The 22,190-nt window shown below is 42.3% G+C and overlaps 1 protein-coding gene across 1 annotated transcript in view; it reads left to right on the forward strand.

Annotated features, from left to right (window-relative positions):
- The first annotated feature begins 481 nt into the window (after window positions 1-481).
- The window catches only part of cnih4 (cornichon family AMPA receptor auxiliary protein 4), a 39,893-nt gene continuing 18,184 nt past the window's right edge, over window positions 482-22,190 (forward strand). Inside the window, exons 1-5 of the mRNA XM_049583222.1 lie at window positions 482-1,313; window positions 2,401-3,142; window positions 3,236-3,445; window positions 5,092-5,160; window positions 5,416-5,528. Of these exons, the coding sequence (XP_049439179.1) occupies window positions 3,377-3,445; window positions 5,092-5,160; window positions 5,416-5,528 (251 nt within the window). The 5' untranslated portion in view covers window positions 482-1,313; window positions 2,401-3,142; window positions 3,236-3,376. The remainder of the gene's footprint in view (window positions 1,314-2,400; window positions 3,143-3,235; window positions 3,446-5,091; window positions 5,161-5,415; window positions 5,529-22,190) is intronic.

The raw sequence follows: 22,190 nt of genomic DNA on the forward strand, positions 1-22,190 counted from the left end.
CTCAACCCTTTCAAGTACAGTCAAGTAATGAATATATTTCTTTTTCAGGACAACCTGGAAAATCACAATATGTATGCTGAAAATTTCAGCATACATAATCATTCATGTGACATCATTTAATGATGTCACATGAATGGATTAAAAGTTATATGACTACAAAAACAAAAGAAAAATTTTTTAAAAATTAACCGGGAATTGAATTTCACAGAATTTTATTTTTTAAAAACATACATATCAACAGTTATCAATTTATCTTTATTTTATTATGGAGGATTATTAGGCTATTCCTTTCTTTTCAATTCTGGCAGAAAACTATCTTGCCTCAAGTTGATCTTTGGCTGCTCCTGATTGGATGCTACCGTCAAAAACAAAAGAAGAAGAAATAGTAGCATCTGATTGGTCGAGAGACTGACAAGAAGTCGTCATTGTTTACCTCAAGCCCATAGACCGTTTATAGACGAATTCGGCGAGCGATTTGTGTATGCCGCTGGGGGGAGGTGGCTACGTGACTAAAAACAACAACAACAACAACAACAACAACAACACGTGTTTGTGTTTTGTTTTAGGTATTCAAGAATATTTTATTGATCGCCTGGCCTCCGATGACCAGAAAAACGGCAATTACAGGTCTCTGATTGAGGGTCAAAATTACCTGAGCTCCGGATGGGTCGGGCAAATTTTGCACCGCCTTTTAGACGACCATCACATCATATTGAAGGCGATCGCCTTCAATATGATGTGATGGTCACGTAGTCTGTCCATAATGATTAAATGTCACGCTGCTAGCTTGCTAACGGCAGCACGCGTAACGTATGCTAACGTTATATTACACAGTGTTTAATGATACAGTCTGTTATCTCCCTATTACTCTAATCTTTCCTGCTTATCGCTCAAAAAAATGATTAATTTCTAAATTAATATTGGTACTCATTTAAGATACCTTCATCAGTTACTGGAGGCCACTGTCTAACATCATCAATCCAGCTATTCATGATGCTGTCACTGTAGAGAGTCAGTTCACAGTGACAGCATAATGAATTGATGACTGACACATGTCACCGCAGCAATGGCGCCGCCGCAAGATGGCGGCATACACAAGTGGCTCGCCGAATTCGTCTATAAAAAAAGGTCAAGCCTCACAATGGAGGTCCGGTATCATAATTTACACGTTTTTAATCACAAAATGTAATATTTAATTACTATCGCGGAGTTATCACGGTGGATTTACTGTAGCCTAGGCTACGAGGTTCTTGGGACAGAAAAAAAACCTCTGCACTTAACGGCTTGGATTTCTCGAAAAGATCGCCAAAAGAGTAAGCTTCTGATCACAGTTTTCCCCATTAAGTTCATTTGTGTGGTGTGGTGCGGGCTGCGGGGGAGAGCAGGGTCTCCGCTGACAGAGAGATGATGTTGATTTGTGGGGGCGGCGGAAAGCCGGTTTCCTCTGCATTCACTTAACTTGACTTCAAAAGAAGTCAATTTTCTGCTGCTGCCTCTTCCTTTTTACCATCTCTGCCTCCTTCTTCTTTCTGTTGTGTGTCAATGTTCAATGTCAGCCATCGGTGAGGTGCGCTCCATTTTTGTACGTTGGTGCACTGCCAGTGTGGGCAAACGGGTTTACCTTTGGAAAATGTGGGGGGGATGAAATCATTCATTCATTCATTCATCTTCTAACCGCTTCATCCTCTTGAGGGTCGCGGGGGGGCTGGAGCCTATCCCAGCTGACATCGGGCGAGAGGCAGGGTACACCCTGGACAGGTCGCCAGACTATCGCAGGGCTGACACATAGAGACAAACAACCATTCACACTCACATTCACACCTATGGACAATTTAGAGTTACCAATTAACCTAGTCCCCAATCTGCATGTCTTTGGACTGTGGGAGGAAGCCGGAGTGCCATGGGTGCAGATCCCGGGGGGGGGGGGGCAGGGGGGACATGTCCCCCCCCAAATTCTGAAAAACACAAATTGTCCCCCCCAATTCTAAATAGCTTAAATGATTGAAATTGAACAAATGTATACAGTAGTCCTATATACTGGGAGAAAGGGAAGATGATGAGGAGAAATGGGAATCCGTGAGAGGCGAGAGATGAGAACATGAGTGGACATAACATGCCTGAGACCCTGAAACTAGAAGTAGCATTAACTAACAGCGAGGCAGTGAAAAGGAGGGTGATGGCTGGTTCCATGTACTTCTGGCTGTTTAAGAGAAATAAACAGTAAAGGTAAGCATATGATTCTCTTTGTAGTGCTTTTTGAATGACTTGGTGATGGTGATGAGCCTCTATGAAATCGTGAAATATGCTGGCAATCTCAAGCGCTCTGTGGGCATGATTTGCACGCGTGCAATTTAAAAAAAAAATCACAACTGATTGTGTCCTCCCCAAACTTGTCATCAGATCTGCACCCATGCGGAGTGCCCGGAGAGAACCCACGCTGACACGGGGAGAACATGCAAACTCCGCACAGAAGGGCTCCCACGCCCGGGATCGAACCTGCAACCCTCTTGCTGTGAGGCGAGAGTGCTAACCACCACACCACCGTGCCGCCCGGGATGAAATCATCTTGCTGTAAAAGTGGGGGTGTCAAAACACCCCCATCCCCCACGGGTGCGTCGCCCCTGAATACACTCTACTACTGACTGACTAATCTGTGTGTGTTGTGTTTAATATCATTAGATTGTTTTTATACTGCAAATAAAGTATTCGTGTTAAAATTACGGTTCCACTTGCATTCGTCGTGCGATCGGAAAAAAAGGCCTCTCCAAATCAAGCTCCCGGGCTGAATTTCAACTCCCAGCCCACCCCTGCTTGGGATCCCTTCCCAGACGACTTAACACCTGTTCACGCATGGACCCATCTAACCCTAACAACATTCAAGATGGCAGGGTGGGTCAACAACTCACATGTAACCTTAATGACTCTGAAACTCAGAGATCACATGGGACCTCAGTGACTGTAGGATTCACACCCACATAGTTTAAAGCCTGCGACTCCGCAGCAGTCCGTTATAACTGAGGAAACCTCTTGGATGGGAGGCGAAACGTCTTTAAGAAACTCAAGCAAGTCCAGTTGCCTACAATGTTGAACTTATGATTACCATGACCTGGATGACTGAGAATCTTCACTGGCTCATTCTCTGGTAAGATATCTGTACTTTTTTTTTCAAGTGTGACTTTCATTTACTTCATCCGCCACTACTCAAAAGTAATTGTAGGATGTGTCATTTATTTAGTCTACTTCCTGTGGTTGTGTTGTAATGGGCTCCACTCCAGTCCGCTAAGCGGCAGTACTGCAGTAAAATAACGGTCACTGCACCTTCTCCGACGGAACAACTAGCCGGAAATAAAAACCAATCACTTACGGAAGAAGAAAAATGGAAGCGGCAGTGTTCATTCTGTCACTTGTGGACTGTTGTGCTCTTATTTTCCTCTCGGTCTACTTTGTATCCTTTTCAACTAACGCTGTGCGTTTTCTGGCGGGTGTCGAGCTTATGTAGGCTGGCTTACCGAAAGCTCCTGTTGATGTCTTTCTTCATGATAGTAACGCTACGTGAACGCTAACTAGCTAACCGTTTAGCCGCTTTGTTACAGTCAGTGACAGGCTAAGTTGAGATGAAGCAGAGAAACCGGGTGATTAGGTGTGATGACAAGAATGTAAAAAAAAAGAGGTGCATGTAAAGTTCTAAATCAACATAATAACAATGGGAAGTAAAGCAATATAAATTTAGCTTGCTACCTGCGTCTCTGCTATTGACACCTCTACGCTAATAGGATGTGACCTGTAATGTTTCTCTGTGAGGTAATGACCAGTAAAGTACTTACAATAGTAACAGTATTTACAACAGTTATTCTAACTACCGATTCTAACTACTATACTACTGTCTTATATTAACGTGATAAAAACCATGTATTATTGTCGCAAATTTTGAATGGGGTTCCCTCTGTGCTCTTGGCAGGACGCTGAAGTTAGCTTCCGATTATAATTGTGCTATAATGAATGTTTAGTCCCTGTAGGATAATCTACTCCAGATTTAAAAAGTCTAGGTACAGTGGTTTTTGATCTGGACCCAGTCTAATGTGGTCTATATGCTGAAAAAACTGTGAAATGTGTCTTTATTGCATTTTCACAAGTAGAGTAAAGGTTTCACAAATCCGAAACTGTGTTATAATGAATGTTTAGCCTCTGTAGGATAATCTAGGCCAGATTTGAGAAGTCTAGGTTCAGTGGTTTTTGATCTGGACCTGGTCCAAAGTGGTCTATATGCTGAAAAAATGGTGAAATGTGTCTTTATTGCATTCTCACAAACACAATAAAGGTTTCACAAATCAGAAACTGTGTCTGAATGAATGTTTAGCCTCTGTAGGATAATCTAGGCCAGATTTGAGAAGTCTAGGTACAGTGGTTTTTGATCTGGACCTGGTCTAATGAGGTCTAGGTATAAAACAAAAACGGTGAAATCTCCCCTTTAGCATTTTCACAAATGAAATAAATGTTTCACAAATACAACAGTCAGGCAAAGTTAATGTCTTACCTAAAATGTCTAAAATGTTTTCACATCAAGAAGTGTCACAAAAAAAAACAGACAATCAGTGGACAGTCACACTGCACATTAAGTTAATTTCCCCTTAACTTTCCCCTTAAGTGCCGAATCAGAAGCTAACTTCAGTGTCGTAATGAAGACAAAGTGTGCAGAGAACAATGAATGGCTGTAACGTTAGGATGTCCAAATGTATAAAAGAAGTAATCGAAAAAGATTAAGTCGTCCTGTGTAAAACAAAAGGTACAGGTGGATACATCCTCAACTTAATGTCCTGTTCTGGAATTTTGACATGAGTGTCACTGTTAGTTGATGATGCTCAGCGCTTTAAGTATTTAAAAATATGTTTTGAATCCATGTCTGAGTTCAGTGTAAATGAGATTCAGTGTTTCATCTAAACGGATAGTATAACATAACATCTTGTAGGTTGCTTGTGTGTTGTCCAATTGGCTTGGAGCTAATACCAGAGTTTTTTTTGTGAATATATTTTCCTTTCCAGTCAACCATTGTAAGTTTCTCACCAGTTCATGACTCCTTGACCTAAGGCTCAGATTATCACCTTATCTGATCTAGAATGTGACTACATCAATGCTAGAGCCTGCTGTTCCAAGCTAAACAAAGTAAGTCATGTTAGTTTGGATTTTTGTCAGAGTACATGCATATACTTGTGGATCTGAACTCCTTTTTCATGTATTTAAGATGCTTTTTATTTGTAATGCCTAGTGACTTGTTGTAATGTATTATATGAACAAGACTATTTGATTCGAAAGCTGATTTTCAAGTCTGTTTTTATAGATGCTTTAGAAGGTTATTAGCATATTAGATTATACATTTATGATTTAAATGCACATATTTTTGATATTTTGTCTTTCCAGTGGGTAATTCCAGAGATGGTTGGCCAATGTCTCTCCACGATGCTGATGTTGGTCTCCATGCACTGGTTCATCTTCCTCCTCAACCTGCCTGTAGCAGCCTGGAACATTTATAGGTATGTTCATACTGCTGTTGTATTCTTAAGTGTCTGTGAGACAACCTGCTCCTCTGTAGGGTTGGTTGAGTGACAGGGTTCAGTGTTATTTTTTCTTTCACTTGCTCGAATGGGCAAGTACATCTGAAGTTTATATGTCCAAAGTCAGTTTTTACTTAACCCCTATACAAATCATTTTATAAATTTACGGTTATCAAATCACAACAGAAACAACTGTCATGTTTAATTGTTATTGAAATAAATGATTGCTAATTTATACAATGTAAAATGCCATAGACTTGTGCTAATAACGTTAGCATGTTGTATTGGTGGGGGAAATGTGTCCAGATGAAGACAAGTGTTTGTCTGTCAATTCTGTGATTTATAGTGAAGCCAATTTGCATACAGTACAGGCCAAAAGTTTGGACACACCTTCTCATTCAATGCGTTTTCTTTATTTTCATGACTATTTACATTGTAGATTCTCACTGAAGGCATCAAAACTATGAATGAACACGTGGAGTTATGTACTTAACAAAAAAAGGTGAAATAACTGAAAACATGTTTTATATTCTAGTTTCTTCAAAATAGCCACCCTTTGCTCTGATTACTGCTTTGCACACTCTTGGCATTCTCTCCATGAGCTTCAAGAGGTAGTCACCTGAAATGGTTTCCACTTCACAGGTGTGCCTTATCAGGGTTAATTAGTGGAATTTCTTGCTTTATCAATGGGGTTGGAACCATCAGTTGTGTTGTGCAGAAGTCAGGTTAATACACAGCCGACAGCCCTATTGGACAACTGTTAAAATTCATATTATGGCAAGAACCAATCAGCTAACTAAAGAAAAACGAGTGGCCATCATTACTTTATGAAATGAAGGTCAGTCAGTCCGGAAAATTGCAAAAACTTTAAATGTGTCCCCAAGTGGAGTCGCAAAAACCATCAAGCGCTACAACGAAACTGGCACACATGAGGACCGACCCAGGAAAGGAAGACCAAGAGTCACCTCTGCTTCTGAGGATAAGTTCATCCGAGTCACCAGCCTCAGAAATCGCAAGTTAACAGCAGCTCAGATCAGAGAGCAGACGAATGCCACACAGAGTTCTAGCAGCAGACCCATCTCTAGAACAACTGTTAAGAGGAGACTGCGCGAATCAGGCCTTCATGGTCAAATAGCTGCTAGGAAACCACTGCTAAGGAGAGGCAACAAGCAGAAGAGATTTGTTTGGGCCAAGAAACACAAGGAATGGACATTAGACCAGTGGAAATCTGTGCTTTGGTCTGATGAGTCCAAATGTGAGATCTTTGGTTCCAACCGCCGTGTCTTTGTGAGATGCAGAAAAGGTGAACGGATGGATTCCACATGCCTGGTTCCCACTGTGAAGCATGGAGGAGGAGGTGTGATGGTGTGGGGGTGTTTTGCTGGTGACACTGTTAGGGATTTATTCAAAATTGAAGGCACACTGAACCAGCATGGCTACCACAGCATCCTGCAGCGACATGCCATCCCATCCGGTTTGCGTTTAGTTGGACGATCATTTATTTTTCAACAGGACAATGACCCCAAACACACCTCCAGGCTGTGTAAGGGCTATTTGACCAAGAAGGAGAGTGATGGAGTGCTGCGGCAGATGACCTGGTCTCCACAGTCACCGGACCTGAACCCAATCGAGATGGTTTGGGGTGAGCTGGACCGCAGAGTGAAGGCAAAGGGGCCAACAAGTGCTAAAGACCTCTGGGAACTCCTTCAAGACTGTTGGAAAACCATTTCAGGTGACTACCTCTTGAAGCTCATGGAGAGAATGCCAAGAGTGTGCAAAGCAGTAATCAGAGCAAAGGGTGGCTATTTTGAAGAAACTAGAATATAAAACATGTTTTCAGTTATTTCACCTTTTTTTGTTAAGTACATAACTCCACATGTGTTCATTCATAGTTTTGATGCCTTCAGTGAGAATCTACAATGCAAATAGTCATGAAAATAAAGAAAACGCATTGAATGAGAAGGTGTGTCCAAACTTTTGGCCTGTACTGTACTTGTGTTTGATATTGTCATTATTAAGCCATATTTAATGTGTGTTTTGAATCATCTAAACTTTACAGCACTTAACACAGTCCTCCACCACCGACAAGCGTTTTCTATTTCAATTCAATTTTATTTATAAAGCCCAATATCACAATTTGCCTCACAGGGCTTTACAGCATACGACATCCCTCTGTCCTTCTCTGTCCCTCTGACCCTTGCAGCGGATAAGGAAAAACTCCCCAAAAAACCCCTTTAACGGGGGAAAAAAATGATAGAAACCTCAGGAAGAGCAACTGAGGAGGGATCCCTCTTCCAGGACGGACAGACGTGCAATAGATGTTGTACAGAACAGATCAGCATAATAATAACAGTAATCCGTATGACACAATGAGACAGAGAGACAGAGAGAGATGCAGGACAGACGGTAATGACAGTACCTTACAACAACATTAATGAAAGTAATAATATTATAGTTAGAATTCTGGCTATTGTGGTACAATATGTTGGAAGTATATAATAATATCTGATAGTATACATATGTGACAGTAATCATATGTGTATAATAACAGTAGAAGTATGACTAATGATAACAGCAGCAGCAGGAGGCATCTGGCAGGACCACAGCAGAAGCACAACCACACACGTCACACTATCTAGGCACCGCTGCGAGACAGAGAAGTTGCCCGGTGTATTATAGGGGGTCCCCCGGCAGACTAATCCTAGGTCAGCCTAACTAGGGGCTGGTACAAGGCAAGCCTGAGCCGGCCCTAACTATAAGCTTTATCAAAGAGGAAAGTCTTAAGTCTAGTCTTAAATGTGGAGACGGTGTCTGCCTCCCGGACCGCAACAGGAAGATGATTCCACAGGAGAGGAGCCTGATAGCTGAAGGCTCTGGCTCCTGATCTACTTTTGGAGACTTTAGGGACCACGAGTAACCCTGCATTCTCAGAGCGAAGAGTTCTGGTGGGATAATATCGCACTATGAGCTCTCTAAGATATGACAGAGCCTGACCATTTAAAGCTTTATAAGTTAACAGTAGGATTTTAATATCAGTTCTGGATTTTACAGGGAGCCAGTGCAGAGAAGCTACAACAGGAGAAATATGATCTTGTTTCTTAGTTCCTGTTAGTACATGTGCCGCTGCATTCTGAATTAGCTGGAGAGTTTTTAAAGACTTATTAGAGCTACCTGATAATAGGGAGTTACAGTAATCCAGCCTAGAGGTAACAAAAGCGTGGACCAATTTTTCTGCATCTTTTCGGGTCAGGATAGGCCTAATTTTCGCAGTATTACGCAGATGAAAAAATGCAGTCTGTGAGGTTTGTTTTGAATGAGAATTAAAAGACAAATCTTGATCAAATATTACTCCAAGGTTTCTTACAGTAGTGCTAGAGGCCAGAGCAATGCCATCTAGAGAAACTATGTCATCAGATAAAGAGTCTCTGAGTTGTTTGGGGCCAAGAACTTCAGTTTTGTCTGAATTTAACATCAGGAAATTGGTGTTCATCCAGGTTTTTATTTCTTTAAGGCAGTTATGAAATTTAGTTAATTGATCAGTTTCTTCTGGCTTCATCGATAAATACAACTGTGTATCATCCGCATAACAGAGGAAATTGATTTCTAATTTTGTTATCTAAAGGAAGCATATATAGAGTAAATAGGATTGATCCGAGCACAGAACCTTGCGGAACTCCAAAACAAACTTTAGTAAGTAAGGATGATTCATCATGGACGTGAACAAACTGAAAACAATCAGATAAATAAGATTTAAACCAGCTTAGTGCAGAACCTTTTAGGCCAATTAAGTGTTCCAGTCTCTGTAGCAGAATTTGATGGTCAATTGTGTCAAACGCTGCACTAAGATCTAATAAAACAAGTACAGAGATGAGTCCTTTGTCTGAAGCAATCAGAAGGTCATTTGTAATTTTAACTAGTGCTGTCTCAGTGCTATGATGCACTCTAAATCCTGACTGAAATTCCTCAAATAAATTATTATCATGCAGAAAATCACACAGCTGGTCTGCGACTACTTTCTCAAGGATCTTTGAAAGAAAGGGAAGATAGATATTGGTCTATAGTTGACTAACACCTCTGGATCCAGGGTGGGCTTTTTTAGGAGAGGTTTAATTACAGCTACCTTAAAAGACTGTGGTACATAGCCTGTTAATAAGGATATATTGATCATATCTAATATATGAGTGTTAACTAAAAGTGAGACCTCCTTAAGTAGCCTAGTTGGGATGGGGTCTAAGAGACACGTTGATGATTTAGGTGAAGAAATCACTGCGGTCAATTCTTGGAGAGAAATCGGGGAGAAGCAATCTAAATATATATTAGGTTTTACAGCTGTGTTTGAGGGCAGATAGGTACTATCTGAGGACAGGAGGTAGGTCTGCACGGTATATGCGGTAGACGGTAGAAATGATATAAATTTGGCCCACGGTAGAGATTTGCGCTCTACCGTCCTATCGTCGATGACGTCATTGCACCTGCCTCAGTGTGAAAATGGCTGCGAGCACAGAGACAGCGGAGCAAGAGGAGCTGGTTCATGTCCGTGATTTAGCGTAGCACGTGCAACATGTGTTGCTGGAGAACTTGTTAGTGAGTGAGTTAATGTCTTATGAACAGCCCCGGACTTCTCAGACTCTTTTAGCGACTTACCGCTCAGAGGGAACTCATTCAGTGTCTCCTCTGGCAGCAGCACAGTGTCTCTCCCTCTCCTCTCTCGCCGTGCGCACACGGGAGTTGGTTTTCGGCAAGAGAGTTTGTCATAAACCTTTGGTAATGTAAACCTATGTGACGCTAGGGGCTCCACAAAAAACTCCATATGTGAATGTGTGATAGTTGTGGTATCATAGCAGCCTGTCACAGGTTACAGCATGATGATTAGAGGAGAAATGGCAGAGCATAAAGGTCCAGATGGAAAAAACACAACTCAGTCATTAAGGATTTTGCTAAAAGAAGGAAATTACCTTTTGATATAGACCCCAGGGGACATTTTGCACCATAGAGTACTGAGTTTTAATTTTGAGTTTTGAGATCTGCATTCTGCACAATAAATGCTCTAAAAAATACATTATATCTTTGCTTTTGTTGTTGTTGTTGTTGTTGTTGTTTTTTTTTAATCAATTTAGCTTTGCTAAGGGACTACAAAACCCATTCAGAAACACTTCTATTATAACTTTTACACTTAAATTTATACCGCGATATATACCGTTACTGTGAAGGGATTCGATTTATACCGTGATATAAATTTTAGGTCATACCGCCCAGCCCTAACAGGAGTTCATGAGTTTTGCCTCTAATAGTTAGAATTTTGTCATTAAAAAAGGTCATAAAATCATTACTGCTCGGGGCTAAAGGAATACAAGGCTCAATAGAGCTGTGACTCTCAGTCAGCCTGGCTACAGTGCTGAAAAGAAACCTGGGGTTGTTGTTATTTTCTTCTATTAATGGTGAGTAATAGTTTGCTCTGGCTTTGCGGAGGCCCTTTTTATACGTTTTGAGACTGTCTGCCCAGATTAAACGAGATTCTTCCAGTTTGGTTAATCACCAATTCCTTTCAAATTTTCACGATATTTGTTTTAACTTACGGGTTTGAGAGTTATACCAAGGAGCGAACTTTCTTTGCTTTGTTAACTTCTTTTTAAGAGGGGCTACAGAGTTGAGTGTTGTTGGCAGCGAGCCTATGGCGCTATCGACAAGATGATGAATTCGGGAGAGTTTGAAGTCGGTATGGGAAACCTCTGTTACTGAGGGACATGGTATTAAATTTAACGATGGAGGAATCTTTTCCTTAAATTTTGCAACAGCACTATCTGATAAACATCTAGTGTAGTAACTGTTGCTGAATGGCGTGTAATTGGATAAAAAGAAATCAGAAGTAATCAAATAATGATCCGATAGCAAGAGATTCTGTGGAAAGACTTTTAGGTTATCAATTTCAATTCCATACTTCAGAACTAAATCAAGGGTATGGTTAAAACAGTGAGTCGGTTCATGCACACCCTGACTGAAGCCAGTGGAGTCTAATAATGAGATAAACGCCAGGGAGCCATTATCAACGTCAACATGAATGTTAAAATTGCCTACGATAATAACTTCTGATTTAACAACTGAACTAGATTAAAACTCTGAGAATTCGGATATAAATTCAGAATACAGGACAGGTGCATGGTACACTATAAAAAATAAAAGTGGCTGTGAAGTTTTCCAGGTCGGATGTAAAAGACTAAGAACAAGGCTTTCAAATGAATTATAATCTAGTTTAGGTTTAGGGCTGATTAACAGACTAGAGTTAAAAATGGCTGCTACTCCCCCTCCTCGGCCGCTGCCTCGAGGAATGTGGGTATTATTATGACTGGGAGGAGTGGATTCATTTAGACTAACGTATTCATCTTGACACAGCCAGGTTTCAGTGAGGCTGAGTAAATCAATATGATTATCTGATATTAATTTGTTTACTGACACTACTTTCAGTGATGGAGACTTGATATTTAACAGTCCGCATTTAATTCCCCTGTTTTGTCTTTCTGTCACAGAGGAGGTTTTAATTTTTCAAGAGGTTGTTATGCACAACTCCTCTTTGTTTAATTTTAGATTTAGATATTTTAGGTGGTCGGGGGACAGACACTGTTTGTATAGAACTATGGGTGGGTAACTGCACTAGAAGCTCATAGAAGCGCATAAGACTGCGACTCTGAGTCCTGATCTCAACTCTGGGTTGTCAGGGTTTTGAATTACAAATAAACTTTGCCAGGTTTCTAGATATGAGAGCAGCTCCGGATGAATGCCGTCTCTCCTAATAAGACCAGGTTTCCCCCAGAAAGTTTGCCAGTGGTTAATGAAACCCACATTGTTTGCTGGACACCACCTGGACAGCCAGCGATTAAATGATGACATGCGGCTAAACATTTCGTCAGTGGTCATATTTGGGAGGGGACCAGAAAAAACTATGAAGTCTGACATCGTTTTAGCATATTCACACCAAGGCAATATTAATTTTAATGACCTCCGATTTGCGTAACCGGGTGTCATTGCCGCCGACGTGAATAATGATCTTACTAAATCTACATTTAGCCTTAGCCAGCAGTTTTAAATTTGATTCAGTGTCGCCCGCTCTGGCCCCAGGGATACATTTGACTATGGCTGCTGGTGTTGCTAACTTCACGTTCCTCAGAATAGAGCTGCCAATGATTAGAGTTTTGTCCTCAGCTGGTGTGTCGCTGAGTGGTGAACCGTGGGCTTCGGCTTGGAGCTATACTTCTCCTGGACAGTTGCCCAACCTCCCAGTTGCACGGGGGTTACCGGGGGACCGCTAGCAGAGGCTATGCTATTTAGCTCTGCACCGGCTACAGGGGACTGGCTAAATACTGCAGCTACTGAGTGATTTTCCATGGTGCGGAGACACACTTCTAATTCACTGAGCCTCGCCTCCAACACAGCAAATAAGCTACACTTGTTACAATTACCGCTGTCGCTAAAGGAGGCAGAGGCATGACTAAACATTTGGCACAGCAAGCAAGAAAGAGCAGGAGAAGGAGAAGCCATCGCTGAGCTAATGTAGCTAATAAGGCTAGTAATGTGCAAACAACAGCTAAGAGATGAGCAAGAAAGTCGTAAAAAGGAGGAGAGCTATAAGTGCTTAAACAGAACTAGTGTGGGTTAAGACTTGAATTAGGCTAGATGTTAAGCAACTGAAGTGAGAAAAGCAGAAAGCAGGCTAGTAGAGTTCACTAGAGCAGCACAGAGACGCTGTCACAGAAAACACCGGAAATTTCACAACAAGCTTACCGCAATACGTCAGCACATCAGCACGTGTCGTTTTGGAGGTGTAACTACAGAGACACAGACACACCACCGCAGAAGAAAAAATAGGGTGCAGATTTTTTTTCTCCCCACGACTTATCAATAAGTTGAAGATTACGTACGACTTTAGTCGACCAAGATTTTCTTTGGTTGACTACAGCCCTAGGTTAGCATGTTGTATTTGTTCGGAAAACGTGTTTGGTGTAGGACAGTTGTTTTGTCGGTGTACCTTGTGAGTTGTAATGGAGCCAAATTGAGTGCCGTTACCTTTGTTAAATGTTGCTATTGTCCATGGCTTTATATGAGACAAGGGAAAGATTGCTAGCTGCTCGGCTAATTTATACAATGTAAAATGCCATAGGCTGGTGCTAATAATGTTAGCATATTGTATTTGCTTGGAAAACGTGTTTAGTATAAGACAGTTGTTTTGTTGGTGAGTCTTGTGAGTTTTAATGGAGCCAAATTATGTGCCGTTACCTTTGTTAAATGTTGCTGTTGTCCCTGGTTTTATATGACATTACCGCTAGGGTAATTTATACAATGTAAAATGCCATAGATTTGTGCTAATAATGTTAGAACAAGGGTGGATTAAGGCAGTATTCAGACCAAATCAGGCTTTGTGGCGCACAGCTGCAGAGTTGTACGTGGTGTGAGGGGGTGTGGGCTTGTTTATTAGTGCTCTAGAACATAACAGCTGTGAAAATATCAGATAATGTTTTATTGATCTGATTCACGGCTTTCTTACTACAGCTCCCTCTCTTTGTTCACTCTCTAGCTTGCTCGACCACAGCTGCTCTCTCTCTCACTTGCTGGTGCTTTCAGTTCCCTCTCTCTTTCTCTTGTCTTTTTAAAATGAGTTGGGAAACCAACAGCAAAGCCTAATATTACTTTTAACGTTATCAAACAAAGAGAAATGTCCCTGCCCTCTTCCTGTTAACTGTTATAACATAACTGTACTTTGTAGTAAATTTCAAATTCAAAGATAGAGTTTTGCAATATATGGAGGAAAATTCAGGAGAGAAAGCTGCAAAGCATTTTGACATTGACCTGAAAAGAATCAGTTACTGGAGAAAACAGAAGTGTGAGTTGCTGTTAGCTGACAAGAGGAGAGCACGGCTAGCTGGAGGTGGGAGGAAGAAAGTTAGCTTGGAGCTAGAGAGATGACTTTCAGAGTGGATTTACTCAATGACAAACATAACCGTGTATAAAGAAAAATGATCCAAAATAAAGCGAAGGGGGGTAGCAGTGGTTGGCTATAAAAATTTCTACAGCGCAATGACCTCTCACTTCGACATCGCACCACCATGGCGCAGAAAGACCCAGATTTACTCACTGAGAAACTTGTATCGTTTGTTGACTACGTTGGCAAGGCTATCAGCTCTAAAATGATTTTAGAGAAGGACATCATTGCAGTGGACAAGACTGCAGTTTGGTTTGATATGGTGTCTCCCACTACTATTGATACACGAGGTGTGAAGAGTGTGGCTCTGAAAACCACGGGACACAGGAAAAGTCATCTCACTGTTGTTCTCGCTGCCAAGGCCAACAGCACCAAACTCAAACCATATATCATTTTCAAAGGGGCTGTTCGTGAAGTTAAGGTAATGCAGCAACAGATCTCCAGCGCAGTGATCGCCACATCTGTGAACGGCTGGATGAATGATACTCTCACTGCAGATTGGTTACAGTCCATGGTAGGAAAATTCAACTTCACTCCGAGGCTCCTGGTTTGGGACTCATACTGCTGCCACATCAGTGCCATCACTAAAGCTGAACTGAAATGTAGTTACAATATTACAACAGCAGTGATCCCAGGAGGCTGCACTAAATGTATCCAAGCCCCCGATGTGACCAGCCCTTCCAGCAGATTCTGCATGATGCCTATGATCAGTGGATGGCTGGGGGGTTGCAGATAAAGAATACACAGCTGGAGGAAACTTAAAAGCCCCCGCCCGCCACCTGCTTGTGGACTGTGTTGTCGCCGCCTGGGACAAACTGGACGAGGATATGATCAGAAAATCTTTCAGAGTTTGTGGACTGTCTGTGAAAATTGGCGGGAGCAAAGACGACCTTATCCTCTGCTTCAGGGAGGGACAGCCCTGCGCTGCCAGATGGGAGGCTCTCACCCAGCTCTGTTAGCAGGGCCAGGAAAATAGGTGCCAAGTGGCCCAGGATGAGGAAGATGAAGATAAGCTGTTTAATAATTAACTCGTTGTTCTTGATGATGATGAAGAGGACAATGATAATGGTGAGGATGGTTTTGATGGTGAGGAGGAGGATAGTGACCACTTGTAATTTTGCAGTCGGATGAAGTCCAGCGACAGGTAGAAGGATATCAGTAACACTGCCACTGAGGAGGAGGAGGGGGTGGTAAAAGAGGATGCAGGTGACACTGAGGTCAGTATGCCAGTCAGAGAGAGAACCATGGAGCAAAAGGTTAGAGTTAGATGGCCTAGGGCAAATGACAGTAAAGAATGGGAGATAGTTAATAGAGATTTCTCGGTAATCTTAAGCAGGCTTAGAGGAAATGCAATCGAAAGGTTAGAAAAGATGGGAGATATAATTTACTCATATGGTGCAGAGAGGCTTGGGGCACATGAGAGAAAGAGGGGTGAGAGGGTACAGTCAGGTAAGTCTAGGCGGCAAAGATAAAAGAAGTTAGTTAAGGAGAGGAGACAGTTAAGGAATAGTGGAAAAAGGCTACAGAAGACGAAAAGGAGGGAATTAAGGTGTTGCAAGAGGAGCTGAGAAGCATGCTAGCAGTTCTTACAAGGGCAGAGCATCTCAGGAAAAAGAGGAGGAAGAAGGAACATGTAAGAACAGGTGTTTTCAGGGACCCTTTTAAGTTTGTTAAAGGATTGTTCAGCCAGGAAAAGGGAAACCAGCTTAAAGTTGAAGAATATTTGAGAAATACATATTCAGATTTAGAGAAGAATAGGACAGTAGGTTTTCCACCGGATATCCCTCCATTAGGAGAAATAGAGCATGAGATGGATGTCAGGCCACCTCGGTGGAAGAAAGTTCAGGAGGTGGTTAGGCATGCAAAGGCTTCTTCGGCCCCAGGGCCTAACGGAGTCCCCTACTAGGTTTATAAAAGTGCACCTGATATTCTCAAATTTTTGTGGAAACAGCTAAGAATCATTTGGGAGAAACAAATTATCCCAAGAGTATGGCATAGGGCAGGGGGTGTCCTCATTCCTAAGGAGAAGGAGTCTGTGGACCTTAGCCAATTCCGGATGATTTCTCTCTTGAATGTAGAGGGGAAGATTTTCTTTAGTGTAGTAGCGCAGAGATTAGCTAGCTACGTAGAAAGGAATAGCTTAAAGGTAGGGTCCAGAGGATTTTCCAGTTGCTGTTTGTAAACACACATTCAAATTCGGCTCCTCCTGTCAGGCTCAACTCTCCCGGGTGTACAGAGCCCGGAAGTACGGAAGAAGGCTTCACAGAAGAGGTTCAGGCAAGGCTCGTGCTGGTGCACGCTCGGACACACTCGGGCACGGCACCTGCGCTCTCTCACTGGCTAGAGAAATCTCCACCCAGAAGCGGTCCGAGCTCACAAAAACATCAAAATACAGTTAAAGGGCAGGAGCTCTGCAAACAGAGTCACCACCACACATGAGTAGAAGCCCATAGGTGATGATTAAACAGGATTTCATTTGTGTATGTCTATATTTTGTTTTGTTTGAAAATCCTCTAGATCCTCTCTTTAATAGATACCATGGTGCAGAAGGCAGGAATACCCGGTTTTGCAGGGTGTTTAGAGCATACTAGCATGATCTGGCACCAGATTCAGGCAGCGAAGATTAAGAAAAGGGACCTGCATGTAATATTTTTAGATCTTGCAAATGCGTTTGGTTCAGTACCGCATAGCCTCATTTGGAGTGCGTTTGACTACTTCAAACTGCTACAGGTAGTTGTTAACTTAGTGAATACATATTTTCAGGATATTAGGTTGTGTCTAAGTACGGCAGGTTTCACAACAGGTTGGCAGAGGCAAGAAATAGACATGGTGTAGGGCAGGGTGGCAGGGTGTACAATTTCTCCATTAGCATGGCAGGGTGTACAATTTCTCCATTAGCATTTACTATGGTGATGGAAGTAATCATCGGGGGTGGTAGGTGGGGAGAGACGGCAGAACGGGTTGCATCTTCCACCAGTTAGGGCTTACATGGATGACATGACACTGGTGACCACAACAATGCCATGTACAAAGAGGCTACTAGAGAAGGTAAATAAGAACCTCAAGTGGGCCAGCATGAAGATCAAGCCTAGTAAGTCTAGAAGCATCTCGATACGTAGAGGGAAGTTAAGTGACAGGAAGTTTGTCATAGATGATGAGGAAATCCCAACAATTAGGGAAAATCAGTAAAGAGCTTAGGTAGGTGGTACAATGTGGAGTTGAATGATGAAGAACAGGTGGTGAAACTTAGAAGAGATGTGGCTGCAGGACTGGATAGAATAGATAAATCAGAACTTCCAGGAAAGTTGACGTTGTGGTGTTTGCAATTTGGGCTATATTCTAGGTTAATGTGGCCATTGTCAATTTATGAAATTCCAATATCCGTTGTGGAGAGAATTGAAAGGTCGGTTAGCTCCTATATTAGGAAGTGGTTGGGCGCTCCTAGGTGCCTAAGTAGTGTTGCATTGTATGGAAAAGGGACACTTCAGCTGCCAGTATCTAGTTTATCAGAGGAATTTAAATGAATCAAGGTCAGGACAGAGCTCTTGTTATCTGGGAGTAAGGACATGGTAGTTAGGAGTGTGGTTCCAAATCCAACCAAGGGGAGGAAGTAGAACCCAAGATTGGCAGTTCAGGAGGCAGAGGCAGCTCTTTGGCATGCAGAGATTGTAGGTAATGTTCAGTTTGGCCGGGGAGGCCTGGGGCTTGGCTCAGGCAAACCGGTATGGAATAAAGCAGGTCTCAAAGATAAACGAAAGCTGGTCGTGGAACAGATACGTGACAGGAGGAGATATTAAGGGGTGCAAAGGTAGTGGCCCAGGCTAAACAGGGACAGTGGTTGAATTGGGAAAGTGTAGAGAAGAGGAAGCTTAGTTGGAGGGACCTGTGGAGTATGGAGGAGAATTGTATTAGATTACTGGTAGGGGCTACATACGATGTGTTACCAACCCCCCAGAACCTAAAACTGTGGGTAAATGGGGACCCATCATGCCCATTGTGTTCAGGTACCGCAAGCTTAAAGCATATTTTGTCAGGCTGTAAAGTTAGCTTGTCATGAGTACAATAAACATAGTGACATAACCATGTGTTGAAAAGTTTAGCTGCAGACATCAAAGGGAAATGAAGAAGATAAATTCAGAGGGTTTTAAGAATAGGAGTTTAGCAATTCAGTTTGTCCGTGAGGGGGAGAAATACAGAAGGGATAAGTTAGTAAGGAGGCAAGGGTGTGACCGCCTAGAAGGTGCTTGTGATTGGGAAACAGAGTTTGAGGAAGACAGTGAAGGAAATGTCAAATGAAGCAGGCAGAGCTAGTCAGTGGATTTGGATGAGGAGGGATAATGTCAGTTGGGGGCCAGCAGGGGAAACTACTAAGCAGGGTACATAACTCCTTGAGATCAGGTGGAGAGATCCACCAATCAGTCCTCTCAGGAGAAAATCCAGGAAGAGGAAGGTTATTTAAGTGTGGGAGTGGCCTATTTGAAATCCTTTTGTTTGAGACCATGCTGCAAGGTGAGTGTGTTTGCTGATCCTGTGAGTTTATCTTCTCTGTCTCCTTTAACTTTAGCTTATATTTGAGTTATGCTATGTAATGTGTGTGAAATAGAGTATGGTGAATGTGCTAAGATAGGTAGTATCGGCACTGTCACTACCTGGAGCTCGCATGTACAGAGCCTGGGTTTGGTTGAAGGTGGCAGTGCTGTTTGGGCTGAGAAAGCCATGTGTAAGTAAGGTAAAGGAGGTTGTTGGGTTGGTGCGGGGAGCAGTGAGACCTGGCATTAGGGGAGTGTCTCTGGGACACCAGAGATCACTGTCTAGCCACCTGGAGGTGTCGTGGGACCAACTAGATGAAACACTGGTGAAAGGAGGTTCCCACCTGATGACCCCAAAGACATGTTAGTTATCACTGCTCGCTGGTCTGTATTGTTAAGCCCAAACAGCTTCCTAAACAGTTAGCTCTTTCAGTGGCCGTGGAAAGTCAGCCATATTTAAAAAACTGAAGACTAACAAGACCTGCCAAGACACATTCAGAGAGTTGGGAAGCTCCTGGGAGGTCTCAGATGACCTATTTGGAAAGCTCCAGGGGGTCACATGTCAGATGTACCTGCCTTCCACAAACACAACTAAAGTTAACACGCTTCGCTACCAGCTATTTTGTGCAAGGCGTGGAGAAATAGACTCCAGTCAGCTTCCACCTTGTGAAGATTGTCTGTACATGCATGCCTTGCGAGCAAACTATCAGCCTACTATCTGGCGGAGGAGTCTGGAGTGCAATCCAAGTGTACCAAATCCAAAGGATCATGGATGGAAGATCCATGATGAGGATCAGGCCATTGAGTGGATGCGAGGTACGCCTGCACCAGAGGCTGTATTGGCCCTACTATCATGCTCCTGCTCACAAACGTAAACTTTCAGAATGCCCATGCCTGCAAAATGGTCTGCATTGCACAGACATGTGTAAACTACAAACCTGCAGCAACCAGGCAAATGAGCTGGAATGTTTTCTGGAGCTGAATGATAGTGATGTGAATGATGAAGATGATGATGATGATGATGTGACAGAGTAAGTGCTATACTTAATAATGGCTCTAGATGACCTAAATTCTAATTCCTGTTCCTAGTGTTGACATTATCTCTGTGCCATCTCTCCCTCTGTTTTAAGGACTCACCAGCCACAGCTCCTGTCTCTTCTCCACCTGATTCGAAGTCTGCCATTGCTGTCTCTCCATGCTCTCCGCTGACATTCAATTTCAGTATAGTAGCTCTGAGTGTTAGTTAGGATGAGGGCAGCAGGTGGGCCCCCCTATTTTAGGACGGCGTACAATGGAGAAATAAGATATCTCTTTCCCCCTGCTAGCCTGGGAGTCCGCCTTAGGCAAGTGGTAGCACTCCCTTTGCCTCCTAGTTATGGGTCAAATAGCAACTGGGCAGCTCTGAGTGCTAGTAGGCCTACTGTAGGCTACAGTAACACTGAGTGTTAGCACAGTAACTGCGTAGTCAATTTCCCCTCCTTTTGATTGTCTTCATTAACAAAATTGATGCATATTTAAATAAAATATTTCAGAAAATTTGTAATACAAAAAATACTTGTCTTAATATGAGTGATCAACTGGGCAAGTTTCATGGGGTTATCTATTTGTAAATTTTTCACCCTATTTGTAGTGTTTTGCCTACACGGGTGTAAATTTGTTTACTGAGTGTTAACTGTAATTAGGCTACTAGATTGGCAGGGCTATTATACCACAATATAAACTAGAGACCTGTAGAGAGATAAAAATGCCAAAATTGTTTGGTCCCCGTGGGTGACAGGGGCCTACCAAGTTGTGAAAACTATCCCTTTAGCCCCTGTACTAATAGGGCCCCATTCTATTTGTCTGTTTGAAGTTCTGGATGCACTAGTTACCTGTCAGGGGCTGGTGACATCAGATGGTGAGGTGAATAATCTAATAACCTACTTTTATGATAAGATGACATTCTTTGGCACATATAAATGCAGTTTTTGAGTGATTGGCTTTTATACATTAATAATGGCAAACATATATACATGCCTTTTGGATTTTTTATTCCTTATTCCATGTCCGCCTATAATTCATGTGTGTTTAGGTGTATATATTTTTTAAAAGGAGCAAGGTACTGATGAAATCTTTACTGCATTGTGTGCAGCAACTATCTGTGTACATTCAGTCCAAATTTGGTGACATTCTGATAATTATTTCCCGAGATTCATGTGATAAGGCAGACACTGTCCCTTTTGGAGAAGCCTCATTTTTGACTATTTTCAATTTTGGGGAGGACCCAAAGATCATCCAAAAAATTTTATTAAGCTACTAAATACGCAGGTCTATCATACCAAAATGTAAACTAGAGACATAGAGGAAGTCAAAAATACCAAAATTGCAAAAATTAGCCCCTTGGCCCCTAGACTAATTGCACTGTTTCATTTATCAAGGTAAGCTGTGATACCTTTCTCTTCTTTTTTCCTTTACCATTAAAAACACGAGACCAGCTCGTTGCTTGAGTGTAATCACAGCCAACCACTCAGGCAAAGTCAGCACGTTTTTAATATGGTAAAGCAATATAAAGCATTATATTTTTTTATTTATTTAAATAAACACAAGAAGTTTGTGCTCTAGAGAAAGGATCAGAACTCAGTGAAAAACCTCCTAAGCCCTATGATAAGCTATTATGGCAAGGCTTAACAAAACAGACCAGTGAGCAGTGATAACTAACTAACTAACTAACTACTAACTAACATCATCTTTGAGCAGTGAAAGTTATTATTTATTTATTTTTACTTGTCGGCAGTGATTTGTTTTCCACAGAGCTCTACGTGCAAGCATTTTACTCGCATTTGCGACTAAAAATAGTTTTGTGCGCGCAAATTAAATCATTCAGCTTGCTGTGTGAGTACAGATTTCAACCAGCAGCAGAAAGGAAAATCAAATCCTGCCGGTTGTGGGTTGAATGGGGGTCACATACAGGATACGGCGGTCAAATACGGCGGAGGCTCATAGTGCTCCGCGCCGCAACATAATGGCTTACTGGCGAGTCCGACTCCAGGTTCAGTAATTTCCTCTTCTTGGTGTCATGACTGCCCGGTAGTACCTGGACAACTGAGCCATGGTGGCACACAGGTATGTGATGTGTCAGAGGAGAAACGAGCCGTTCACATT

Source organism: Epinephelus fuscoguttatus, linkage group LG8, assembly GCF_011397635.1.
Source record: "Epinephelus fuscoguttatus linkage group LG8, E.fuscoguttatus.final_Chr_v1".
Lineage (NCBI taxonomy): Eukaryota > Metazoa > Chordata > Actinopteri > Perciformes > Serranidae > Epinephelus > Epinephelus fuscoguttatus.